We start from the raw sequence: 13,498 nt of genomic DNA, 5'->3' as shown, positions 1-13,498 counted from the left end.
TAATACAGAAACGTTTCTTAATACTTAAAAGTTTCCCTTAAATTGTTGAGCCAAAGTCGTATTGTATTTCTCCCTTGGCACTGGCCCACTGCTGTGTGTACCTTCAGGGCTTCCTGTATTGCATTAAGAGATTAGTGTTAGACTAACTTCTTTGATCATCGTGCCATTTTTCAGCTCCAGAGAAATCACTGGGGCACTTGGCCAGAAAGTCATCCTTACTGGTTACTGCCACTTGGGACTCTTATAACTTCTACTAATTTTGGCATATGCTGGAAGGCTGAATGAATAAAGTGGCAATGAATGAGGAGCTAAGGAGTTTTCATAAATATATATGCATTATTATTATTAATATCAAGTAAGAAAATCCTACCAGAATGGTTATGCTTCTATATACTAGCTTTCTATAGGCAGGAATAACTATATTCTAGCAAAGATATGTGTTTTCAGAGAAAAATTCCAATGATGAAGGCAAAACCTTTGGTTAGAATGGACCAATCCCATTTTATACAAGTGTGGGAGCTGTGCTCTGCCCCTCTAGGACACTTCACAGCACATTTTAGCTCTAGTATTCTGAGGAACTCACAACTAGGCTAGAATATACCACCCAGTTCTCTCACACTCTCCCTGAACTACTCTCCTGATACCAAACTTGTTGCTTTCAGAAAAACTACTCTCCTATATCTAGAATTTATCAGATTTAATTAGTAGGAACTAATGCATTTTTAGTTTTCAAGTTTAAAATTTCATTAGCATCATGGTGTAAAATGATTTTGCTGCACCATCCATTCTAGAACTTTAAAATTGTACACATTGGGTTTACTTCCAATAAAGAATACTTAAATTAATAACACATAATCAATTAGGAGGGCATTTCTTTACAAAAATCTTGATGTGTTTGGCTTACCTGAACCAGTGTTTGCCCTTCAGCTCTTGAATTCCTCACCAGGTGGTTATTAGTTGATCCTACGAATGAATGCTGTGGTCTATTATCTGCCTTACTCAAGTTCTGGCTGTTGTGGAAACTCCCTGCTTCCTGGTATCCACTGTCGGAATAAGAATTCATTTGTGTTGAACTTCTTGAGTTACCCAAAGATCCTGCAGGAATGAAACCAGCAGGAAATGCCTTTATTTTACACTTCTGATGCTCATTTTCAAAATGGAAGCATTAAAAGCAAATCTAATACTTAAAAGATAATACAACAGACCCTCACTTTCATGGAGAGACGTCTGTTCTGGTGAGTAGAGGGTCCCTGGTTCTGGCTCTGTCCTGATGAAATAGTTGTTGGGATGGACAGCGTCAGAAACTCTTGGTTTGTTTACACCAGTATTTGGCACATCTGCAAGAAGGTAAGTTTAATCAGCTAAAATGAATGACATTATATAAAAACTTGCTAAAAAAAAAGGATCAGGTATTTGTCAGCAACGTCGGATAATCTTAATACAAGACTATCAACTCAAGACTTCATACAAGTTAATATAAGACTATTTTCACCTTAAACCACAGTCATTTTGACTCTTCTCTATAGAAAAGTATTGCAAATACTCAGCTTGTTACTATGTTTTGCTAAATTTCATGAGTGTTTTTCATCTTGATTACCAGCCACAAATTAACTCACATGCTGCATTAAATGAAAATCTGAAAACTGACCTTGTTTTCCCTTGGAAAACTCACCTCCTGGGTGACTTCCTCCAAGAGGATCAACAAACTGAGTGAGAATGATGCTATTTAAACAAAAGATCTTCCATATCTCAAACTTTTGAAATGAAAACTTGCATGATGTCCACATTATTGAGCTTGGTGATGAAACTCTGGAAGGCAGGGCTAGCTCTTTATGTCAAATTTCATATGGACTAAAATCAAAAAGACTTCACACAGTTTTCAGAACTGTCAACAATGGAAATTTTAATTTCTTATCCATTTGCTTCTTTTATGCTTTTCGTCTTTTTTCCAAATGAATAGACAAATTTAGCCTCATTACTGTTTTCTCTAGTCAAATCTCTTTTGCCTATTATCTTGTTTTATTTTCAACTATATCATTTTGCAATCTTGAACTTAAAAAACAAAACCATTTATCTTCTTCTTCTTCCCAATTCCAACCTCCTTCTTATATTATAAATTTAGGTGGCATAGATTAAACTGCATTTTATTCAACTCGATTCGAATATGTTCTTGTTTCTCTAGTATCTTTAAAATATATTTGCCCAGATTCTGATGACAAGTCTTTCTTTCCTCAAATTTAACCCTCATGTTGCTAACAAACATTTTTTTCAGAATGCTGCTTCACTCTCACTTTATAAATTGAATCTGCATCATCTTCTGAGTTTAACACACAGTCCTAAGGAGGACTGAAATTTGTCTTTCTGACTTTATTTATTAAGGGCCTGCTATATGCCAGGCTCTAAGAATGTGGCTTTCCTTGCAAGAAAAGCTTTAACAAATGAAGACAGCATATTAAAAAGCAGTCATTACTTTGCCGACAAAGATCCATACAGTCAAAGCTATGGTTTCTCCCATGGTCATGTATGGATGTGAGAGTTAGACTATAAAGAAAGCTGAATGCTGAAGAACTGATGCTTTTGAACTGTGGTGCTGGAAGAGACTCTTGAGAGTCTGTTGGGCTGCAAGGAGATCAAACCAGTCCATCCTAAAGGAAATCAGTCCTGAATATTCATTGGAAGGACTAATGCTGAAACTCCAATACTCTGACCACCTGATGCGAAGAGGTGCCTCATTGGAAAAGACCCTGGTGCTGGTAAAGATTGAAGGCAGGAGGAGAAAGGGACGACAGACGATGAGATAGTTGGATGGCATCACCGAGTCGACGGACATGAGTTTTAGCAAGCTCTGGGAGTTGGTGATGGATAAGAAAGCCTGGCATGCTGCAGTCCATGGGGTTGCAAAGAGTTGGACACGACGGAAGTGAACTGAAGAATGTGGCTGAGAAAAGACACAGTGTATGTGTGTGTGTGCACGCACATGTGTTTGTGTTCCTGTCTAGGGTTAAGGACTTTAGGAAAAGTTTCCTAGAGGACGTAGTACCTAAGTAGTATCCACTTACCACAGGAGGTCAGCTTGTCCTTCTTTATAGCACTTACCACCACCTCTCTCCACTAGAATAGAAGCTCAAAGTGGGCAGGGACTTTTGTCTGAGTTGCTTACTGTTGTACCTCAGTGCCTAGGACAAGTGCATAGCACTCAGTAAGTGCTCAGTAAATACTTACTGAGCAAACAATTCCCCGAAAGAGCAGCAGCTTCTCTTTACTGAGTACTGATTCACACCTGGCATTGTGCTGCAGCTTGTGTTCAACAAGATTTGTCTATGTAAGCAAGGGCTTCCCTGGTGGCTCAGCTGGTAAAGAATCTGCCAGCAATGTGGGAGACCTGGGTTTGATCCCTGGGTTGGGAAGATCCGCTGGCGAAGAGAACGGACACCCACTCCAGCATTCTGGCCTGGAGAATTCCATGGACAGAGAAGCCTGGCAGGCTACAGTCCATGGGGGTCACTGACAGTCAGACACGACTGAGCACCTTTCACTCACTCTTGTAAAGCAAGGTGTAACTTTTAGGCATTGCTGATCAAGCTAGGTTGAAAAGTGGAAACAGGGTTTATAGGCAAACTGGGAATCCTACATTCTAATCCTTTAACTTGATGTCAGATTCAGTCCAAGGTTTTGTTTCCTAGCCCCCAGAAAGATTTGCTGACATTCTTAATAATAGGTTTTTGATGAATGTGTCTCCAAATTTATTATTTGACAGTACAATTCTAGGTAGCAGAGATCTGTGACAGTTCTGAATTCTTAAGTTTGAAATTTCAATATAAGTTTCAGATTGCATGTGGTTCCCCCAGTTCACACTGAAACATGCTCTCTCTCTCTATCAGGCTAATAATACTGGAGAGTTATCTGCTTCAATTTGCAAGTCTTCTGTTTTTCCACAGTCCTAAACATTCTTACACTGCAATTTGTGAAGGAGTTTTATGAGGAACAAGTAAAATACATAGTTTGCTGGGTTATAAGAGTTTTACAGGGAATAGGATGACTGAGACAAGCTAAACAAGAGATGACCTGAAATCAGAGCTATGCGGCAATCCGCCTTTATTTCATCCAGGAAAGGAACACGGGGAAACCACACATGAAATGGCAACAAACTATAGATACGGAGGAATCACTGGGGTAGCTTCAAGGCTTCACATACATGAGGAAAGGTGCCATTTTTAAAAAGAAAAAGGTGTTTAGATAGTTTCTAGCTTCGGCTTTAGTATAAGATAAAACCTGTGATACCAAAACATCAAAGTTTTTGACTTGGAAACACTAGGTGGCATGCAGTGTCAGAACGTGAAAAAATTATCACCATGGAAACCAAAACCATTAGAGTTCTGTGTATGGCTCTCTTTAACCATTAGGGGATATTATTTAAATAAGAAAAGAGTAGGAGACACCCTAAAAAATCTGTACTTCAGCAATTTGGTCTCTTTATCCTATGGAACATTTTATTGCAAACCAGGAGACAAGCAACTGTGCTTCTTTTCTAAAATAAGATATTTAAAATAAATCACCTTAGAGGGATGGAGATGGAGGAGCAGGAAGATCCTGAGGTCAGTTCCCCCTATGGAGATACGAAACAGCACCTGCATTCAGAACCACCATGTCTGAGGGTGATCTGAAGACTAGAAAACAGATTTTCTACAACTGAGGATACAAAGAAAAGACCACACTGAGATGGGCAGGAGGGGCAGAGATGTGGTCTAGTCAGAACTAGACAAACCCTCAGTGCAGCCACCCATAGCGGGAGAGATACTGCAACTGTGGAGGACCCCCGAGGAGCGAGGGACCCAAGTCAGGCTGCCCAGCCCAGGGGACCTGTACCAGGAAGACGAGCCCCCATAATGCTGGCTTTAAAAACCAGGGAAACTTAAGTCTGGGAACGCCAGAGAGCTGTGGGAAACCAAGAATCTGCCCACAAAGAGCTCACACGCAAGCTCATTTCCTCCAAGTCCCAGGGCAGAAGCAACAGCTTGAAAAACACTAACGATATGAGAGAAGGAGATTCACTGACTAATCTGGGGACATTTGCCAGAGGGCAGGGGTCTGGTGGAACTGTCTCTGGGAATGAAAACACTGACAGATGTCATTTTATTTTTTTTTCCTTTCCTTCCCTTGGGTGACCTGTTGCCAGCAGGTGTCATTTCTGTTACTGTTTTTCAACCTAACAAAGACTGTGAACCTTGCCCAGATGTTCCAGAGGACCAGCCCTGATCAGTCCACCTGCCCCCACCGGCCCCTTTAGTGTTTCTCACTCTGCCCCCACAGTGGGTGACCCGAGCCAGCCCCAGCACACCTCCAATGTGGCTCCCACTCCAAGGAACCAGCCAGCATACCCGCGTCTGCAATAGTTCCAGCTGGGACCTACAGCCAGCTGTGGGCAGACCAGCCCCACCCACACATCAGTGTGCCTGTAGCAACTGAGGACAAACCTCGCAGCTAGCTGAACCAAGGAGTCACCGATCTACCACAGTGCCCATAGCAATCATGGTTCAACCACACGAAGTAAGGCAGCCCACATAGAGGGTATTCCTGGAGATCCTGGCTCTTGTGACTAGAAGGAATTGAGCCATTGGACCTCGGAGGAGACTTTCTATATGAGACCACTCTTTTAGGACTAGGAGAAAAGTTGATATACCTAATGCAGAGTAACAAATACAAGGGAGTTAAATAAAAGAAGGAGACAAAGGAATGGCTTCTAAATGAAAGAAAAAAGACAAAATCTCAGAAAAAAGCTAAACAAGATGGAGATAAACAACTTACTAGATAAAAAGTTCAAAATAATGGTCGTAAACATGCTCACCAAACTAGGATGAAGAATGGATAAATTCAGGGGGAATTTCAAAAACGAGACAGAAAATATAAAAAAAGAACCCACCAGAAGTGAAGAATAAAAAGACTGATGTTAAAAACACACTAGAGAAAATCAGCAGATTAGAGGATGAAGAAGAACGTTATCAATGATCTGGAAGACAGGATGGTGAAAATCACTCAAAAAGAGAGTAAAAAGAAAAAAAGAATTTAAACATGAAGAAAGTTTAAGGAACCTATGCAACAACATTAAGTATACTAACATTCACATTACAGGGGGGCTGCAGAAGAAGACAGACAGAAAAGAACAGAAAAACCATCTGAAGAAATAATGACTGAAAGTTCCCTAACCTGCAGAAGGAAACAAATATCCAGGTGCAGGGAGCACTAAGTCCCAAATAAGATGAATGCAGAGAGATCCAAACTAAGACACATGATGAGTACATGGCAAAGATAAAGAAATACAAAAAAATCACATACAAAGGTTAATATGCCATAAGGCTATTAGCTGATTTTTCAGCAGAAAGTTTACAGGTCAGAAAGGAGTGGCATGATATAGTTAAAATACTAAAAGGAAAAACTCACAAACAAGAATATGCTACCTGGCAAGATTATCATTCAGAATTGAGAAATAAAGGGTTTCCCAAATAAGCCAAAGATAAAGAACTTCATGATCACTAAACTGCTTTTTTAAAAAAATGTTGAAAGGACTTTTTTAAATGGAAAAGAAAATGCTATAACTAGAAGCAAAAAAATAATGAAAGAAAAATTACATTCGTAAAGGAAAACATATAGTAAAGGTAGCAGATCAATCAGCTAAAAAGTCAGTATGAAGGTTAAAGGACAAAAGTAGTAAAATCATCTATATCTAAAATAATGAGTTAAGTAAAACACAAAATAAAAATATGACCTCAGAAACAAAGTATTCAGGGAGGGGAGTAAAACATGTAATGCCTTTTAGAATATGCACAAACTGAAGTGACCATCAACTTGTAATAGACTGCTATATTCACAGGTTGTTATACATAAAACTCATGGTAACCACAAACCAAAAACCCATAACACATACACAAAAAAGAAAGAAAAAGAAATATAAACATTATACTAAAGAAAGCCATCAAATCACAAGTGAGGAAGAGAAGAAGGAAGGAACAGAGAACTACAAAAAACAACCAGAGAACAATTAACACAATGGATACAAGTATATGCCTATCAATAGTCACTTTTAATGGAAACAGACAAGAACAAAAGACACAGGGTGGCAGAATGGATAAAAAAACAAGATTCATACATATGCTGCCTGTAAGAGACATGCTTCAGATCCAGAAACACAGGTGAAGGGATGAAAAAAGGTACTCCACACAAACAGAAATGAAAAGGAAACTGGGGTAGAAAAATAAACTTTAAAATACAAACTGTAACAAGAGAGAAAGAGGGGCATTACATAATGATAAAGGGGTCAATCCAACAAGAGGATATAACACTTGTAAACATCTGTGCACTCAACACAGGAGGACCTAATACATAAAGGGAGATATTGACAGCAATATAGTAATAAGTGACTTTAACACCACACTTACTTCAATGGACAGATGAACCAGACAGAAAATCAATAAGGGAACATGATTTTAAATAATACATTAGATCAGACAGACCTAATAAATATATATACAGAACATTCCAGGCCCCTAAAATGGTAGAATACACATTCTTTTCTAAGGCACACAGAACATTCTCCAGGATGGATCACGTTAGGCTGCAAAAAAAGTCTCAATAAATTTAAGACTGAAATCACATCAAGCATCTTTTCTGACGACATGAAACTAGAAATCTAGCAAAAACACAAACACCTAAAGGCCAAACAACATGCAACTAAAAAAGCAATGGGTCAATAGAAGAAATCAAAGAAGAAATTAAAAAATACTTCTGAGACAAAACAAAGTGGAAACAAAGTACTTCAAACTCTATAGGACTAGGTAAAATCAGTTCTAAGAGGGAAGTTTATAGTGATACAGGACTACCTCAGGAAATAAGAACATTCTCAAATAAATAATCTAACCTTAAACCTAAAGGAATTGGAAAAAGGACAAAGCCTAGAAGTCAGCAGAAGGAAGGAAATCATAAAGACTGGAGCAGAAATAAATAGAAAAAGCAATAGAAAAGATCAATGAAACTAAGAGCTGGTTCTTTGAAAAGACAAACAAAATTGATAAACTTTTGGCTAGACTCACCAAGAAAAACAGAGAGGACTCAAAATTAGAATTCAAATAGAAGTTACAACTGACATCATAGAAATTCAGAGGATTTTAAGAGATTACTACAAACAGTTACAGGCCAACAAATCAGACAAACAGGTGGCCAAAATAGCTCAGCCGGGAGAACGTTAGCCTCAAGATCTAAAGGTCCCTGGTTCAGTCCTAGATTTTGCAACGATTTCTGACCCTTGGGCTTCCCTGGTGGCTCAGATGGTAAAGCGTCTGCCTGCAGTGCGGGAGACCCGAGTTTGATTCTTGGGTTGGGAAGTTCTCCTGGAGAAGGAAATGGCAACCCACTCCAGTATTCTTGCCTGGAAAATTCCATGGATGGAAAAGCCTGGCAGGTTACAGTCCATGGGCTTGCAAAGAGTCAGACATGACTGGCAGGCTACAGTCCATAAATCAGACAAGCTAGAAGATGTGGATAAACTCCCAGAAACACTAAATCTTCCAGAACTGAATCAGGAAGGAAAAAAAAAAAAGAACAGATTAATCACTAGTAATGAAATTAAATCAGTAATCAAAAACTCCCAACAAACAAAAGCCCAGGCCCAGACTGGCTTCACAGGTGAATTCTATCTATTATTTAAAGAAAAGTTAAGACCTATTCTTCTTAAACTACTCCAAAAACTTTGTGGTTATATGGTCAATTAATTTACTACAAAGGAGCCAAGAACATACAGCAGGGGAAACTCAGTCACTTCAATAAATGCTGTTAGAAAAATTGAACAATTACATGCAAAAGAATAAAACTGGGTCACTTTTATTTTAAAACAGCACAACAAAAATAAAGTCAAAATGGATTACAGACTTAAAAGATCTGAAACCATAAAGCCCTAGAAGAAGACATAGACAGTACACTCTCTGACAACAGTCTTATTAATATTTTTTTGGATCAAACTCCCCAGGCAAAGACAACAAAAGTAAAAATAAACAAGACTATATACAAACTAAAAAGCTTTTATACATCAACAAAATAAAAAAGCAGCCTACTGAATGGGAGAAAATATCTCCAAGTGATATATATCTGATAGGGGGTCAATATTCAAAATATATAAAGAACTCACACAAATGGACACCAAAAATCCCCCCATAATTCAATTTAAAAATGGGCAGAGGATCTGAATAAACATTTTTATAAGGAAGACATACAGATGATCAATAGACACATGAAAAGATGCTCAACTTCACTAATCATACGGAACTATAAATCAAAACTATAATGAGATATCATCTCATACCCTCAGAATAGTTATTATTAAAAAGACAAAAATCAGGTGTTAACAATGATGTAGAGAAAAGGGAATCCTCATGTTAGTGGGACTGTAAATTGGTACAGCCATGATGGAGAACAGGATGGAGGCTCCTCAAAATAGTAAAAACAGAACTACCATATGATCCAGAAATTCCACTTCTGGATATTTACCTGAAGACAGTGAAAACATTAATTTGAAAAGATATATACACTTGTATGTTCACTGCCCAATTATTTATAATAGCCAAGATATGCAAACAGCATAAGTGTCCACCAATGGATGAATGACTAAAGATATGGTATCCCCTTGTGTATGGCCCATCCATTAAAAATGCAATTTTGTCATTTGCCACAACATGGATAGAGTATCATGCTAAGTGAAATAAGTTAAAGAATGACAAATACCATATGATTTTACTTATATCTGTAATCTAAAATACAAAACAAAAATGGACTCATAGATACAGAGAAAAAACTAGTTGTCAAGGGGTAAGGGGTTAGGGGGTAGTTGGCAAAACTGGTGAAAGGGCTTAAGAGGTACAAACTTTCAGTTTGTAAAATAAATAAGTCATGAGGATGTAATGTTCAACATAGAGAATATAATCAACAATATTCTGGTAACTCTATACAGTGACAGACAGCTACTAGACTTAAAATTACCCCCAAGTAATATAATCATCTACCCTCTAAATGTTAGTATCTATCATATTTTTATTATTTATTTACTTTCGGCCATGCAGGATCTCAGTTTCCCAACCAGGGATCAAACCTGTGCCCCCTGAAGTGGAAGCATGGAGTCTTAATCACTGGACTGCCAGGAGAGCCTGTGCTTCTTTTAAGTGAAATGCTTCAGAAAATAGAACATGGAAAAGGACACAGATATTGACTGTTGTTCAGTCGCTAAGTTGTGTCCAACTCTTTGCGACTCCATGGACTGCAGTGTGCCCAGGTTCCTCTGTCCTCTACCGTCTCCCAGAGTTTGCTCAAATTCACGTCCATTGAGTCAGTAATGCTATCTAACCATCTCATCCTCTGCCACCCCCTTCTCCTTTTGCCTTCAATCTTTCCCAGCATCAGGGTCTTTTCCAATAAGTCAGCTCTTTGCATCAAGTGGCCAAAGTACTGGAACATTAAAATATTAAATTTGTATTTGTCAAAAATCTAATTTGAAGATCTAAATAACTGGGTTTAGAGTACAGCATACATACTTTGTGCTTTACATTTCACTAAATATAAAACAAAATTCTACAAAACTGGTAAAACATTCATTTAATATGAATTGTAAAATAACCAAACTCTATACTATGAATAAGCACTTCAGTCATTTTTCTACTTGTATAGTAGAATCCAATTACAATGTATATCTGTGAAGAGAAAAAGACACTGAAATCTCTTCTGAATCATTAAAAGAAAATTAAAATTTTGTTTCAAAATAGTTTTGCTATTATTTACTGCTTCTTTGAAAATTTATAATCTATAAATTATATATATACACACAAATGTATGTACACACAGCCACTATACCTCAGGTAAACAAAAGGGTCATTTTCAAATTACTAAATAAAGCATTCCTTACTGTAGTATGGCATGTCACAATGACTAATTATGCATTATTTACACAATCCTTCAAATGAATGTCTTTTAAAAACATCTGCTTTGTGGAATGGAAGCAGATACTAGTCTAATTTATCAGAGAAACCCACAGACACTTACATGATGGGGTTAAACATTTCATAATTAATGCTCTAAACTACAATTAAAAAGTTGGCATGTTGTGATTTAGTACAACCAGAACATGAAATTAAAATATTTTTATGAGTAAAAATGGCAAAGTATGAATGCTACTTCTTTAATCTGTGTAAACATGTGTTTACATCTGTGTAAACATGTGTTACCTTTTCTTAAAAATCATAAACATGTTTTCTGGGACACCAGAAATATCCTACAGGACATTTTCAAGCATCAAATTAGCATCTTCCAAGAAAATCAATGTCTATAAATATAGAATTTGAAAAAGCTTCAAAGTTGAATGAAGTAATCTCCATCTGTGATTAAGATTAGGGGATTTGTGGAAGCATGGTCCTTCTTGCCTGCTCCATTTCATCTGAGTGCCTGAGTATTACTCAAAAAAGGGCAATTAATTAGAAAAAGTAGAAGGTTGCAGCTAAGAAAAATATTTGTGTTAAGGGACAATAATGTTGTGGGGCTATTGAAAATGTGTTATAAACCCCATTAAGCTCATGGTAAAAGATGAAATACAAAGTGAATTATTTTATCTTTTCTGTGATGTATCTCCCTGATACATACTGAATACGCATGAAAATATGCTCAGTAAAAAGCCGAAGACTTCTTTAAAGAACTTAAAATTCTTAAAACGCGTCTGCTTTGTTAATCTGTGTGTCTGTTTATATTATATGAAATGACAGAGGTCTATACTGTGTGTAAAATCACCATGGAAACAGAAACCTAGAGATCAGTAGTAAGGAGACTTAGCATGTACAACCCTTTAACTAGTCTTTCACAAACCAGCATGCTGTAACTTTATGCCAGATTCTCCTTGTCCTGAGTTGCTATAGCATTTACGGGCGTGCCCTTTCATAAAAAGTAGTGTAGTGTGAGTTCTGGCAGGGCTTTTAGGATGGTAACAGCACGCAATGATAAGGCAGATGACACTTTCTTTGTTAAGGGAATTGGGCATGTGACAATTTTTTCAACTCTGGCCTAGAAGCCGGTTAAGGCTGTTACACACAGGGGCAACACTGTGAAAAATGAGGAGAGTATTTAGTCTTATGGGAACTCAACTTGCTATTTGGCATTGGGATTCTCACTTTTCATAGGATCAGAGGCTCAGGAGGCAGTCTACTTTCCAGAGAGCTGTTGCAGAAATAGTATTCCAGTGCCTTCAACATTTAAGAAGTAAAGCTCTCAGCCAAATTCTGGAAGGGCACCTATAAATGACAAACTATAGAAACAGTAAGTTTAGAAATATAAAGATGAAAAGAAACAGATCACACTATGAAGTGTCCAAGTTTAACAGGTGATTGTTCATCAAAGGCCAGGGGGCTCACTTCCTAATGAGAAAAGCTGAGAAAAGAATAAGGGATTTGCTGTCATGTAAAAAGTGTGGTAGTGGTAGTTTAGTTGCTAAGTGATTGACTCTTTGCGACCCATGGACTGTGGCCCACCAGGCTCCTCTGTTCATTGGATTTTCCAGGCAAGAATACTGGAGTGTCTATCAACCTAGTGGGGTGGGATGGGGAGGGAGATGGGAGGGAGGTTCAAAAGGAAGGGGATATAGCTATACCTTATGGCTGATTCATGTTGAGGTTTGACAGAAAACAGCAAAATTATGTAAAGCAATTATCCTTCAATAAAAAATAAATTAATTAAAAAAACCCAACAACACTGGTAACAACCCAATTGCTCATCCACAAGAAAATGAATAAATTAACTCTGGCATATTCATGCAATTCAATGGTGAAAATGAGTGAACTACTATTGATTAGCATGGATAAATAACAAAAATAATTTGAGCAATAAAGGCAAGTTAAAGAAGATCATAAAAAAAAAAAAAGAATACTGGAGTGGGTTGCCATTTCCTTCTCTAGGGAATCTTCCCCACCCAGGGATTGAACCTTGCTTGGCTGGCAGATTCTACCAGTGAGCCACCTGGGAAGCCGTAAAGTTTAGTCTATGGAAAATAAGTGCTCAAAAATCACTCAAATAATTTTTCAAAGACAAATTTCATTCTTTTACGGGAAGAAAAGTTATCAAATACATCACTAAAAATATTTGCTAGTGGGAGATACGAGATAGACTTCTTCTATTAAAAAACCAAAAAGAATCTTAAAAAATAATCCATATATATTCACCACCAAAAGCAATGAATGGGTCTTGTGAAACTTTTTTCTATACTTTTCTATTGGATTATCTATTTGGATAAAGATTATCAAGATAAAGCTAAAGGCAGGCTAAGTTTGGTATAAAAATGAAATGTGGAGTTATAGATGGTAGCTTTGTTAATGTTTTCCAAAGTAACAGCTAAGCTTCCCCAGTGGCTCAGTGGTAAAGAATCCGCCTGCAATGTAGGAGCCGCAGGAGACATGAGTTCGATCCCTGAGTTGGGAAGACCCCT

General features: G+C 37.6%; 1 protein-coding gene across 18 annotated transcripts in view; it reads right to left on the bottom strand.

Moving 5' to 3' along the window:
• Positions 1-13,498, bottom strand: part of PKP4 (plakophilin 4) — a 246,108-nt gene that overhangs the window by 59,272 nt on the left and 173,338 nt on the right. For 13 of the 18 annotated variants that reach the window (XM_043487428.1, XM_043487418.1, XM_043487427.1 and 10 more), the window contains 2 exons: positions 1,206-1,337; positions 905-1,095 (listed from right to left, as the gene is read on the bottom strand). In XM_043487428.1, coding sequence (XP_043343363.1) covers positions 905-1,095; positions 1,206-1,337 — 323 coding nt within the window. The remainder of the gene's footprint in view (positions 1-904; positions 1,096-1,205; positions 1,338-13,498) is intronic. The other 5 variants (XM_043487429.1, XM_043487423.1, XM_043487426.1 and 2 more) reach the window with 1 other exon arrangement.

The sequence above is a fragment of the Cervus canadensis genome, chromosome 15 (assembly GCF_019320065.1).
Source record: "Cervus canadensis isolate Bull #8, Minnesota chromosome 15, ASM1932006v1, whole genome shotgun sequence".
In the NCBI taxonomy this organism is placed as follows: Eukaryota; Metazoa; Chordata; class Mammalia; order Artiodactyla; family Cervidae; genus Cervus; species Cervus canadensis.
This window is presented reverse-complemented; position numbering and strand designations above follow the sequence as displayed.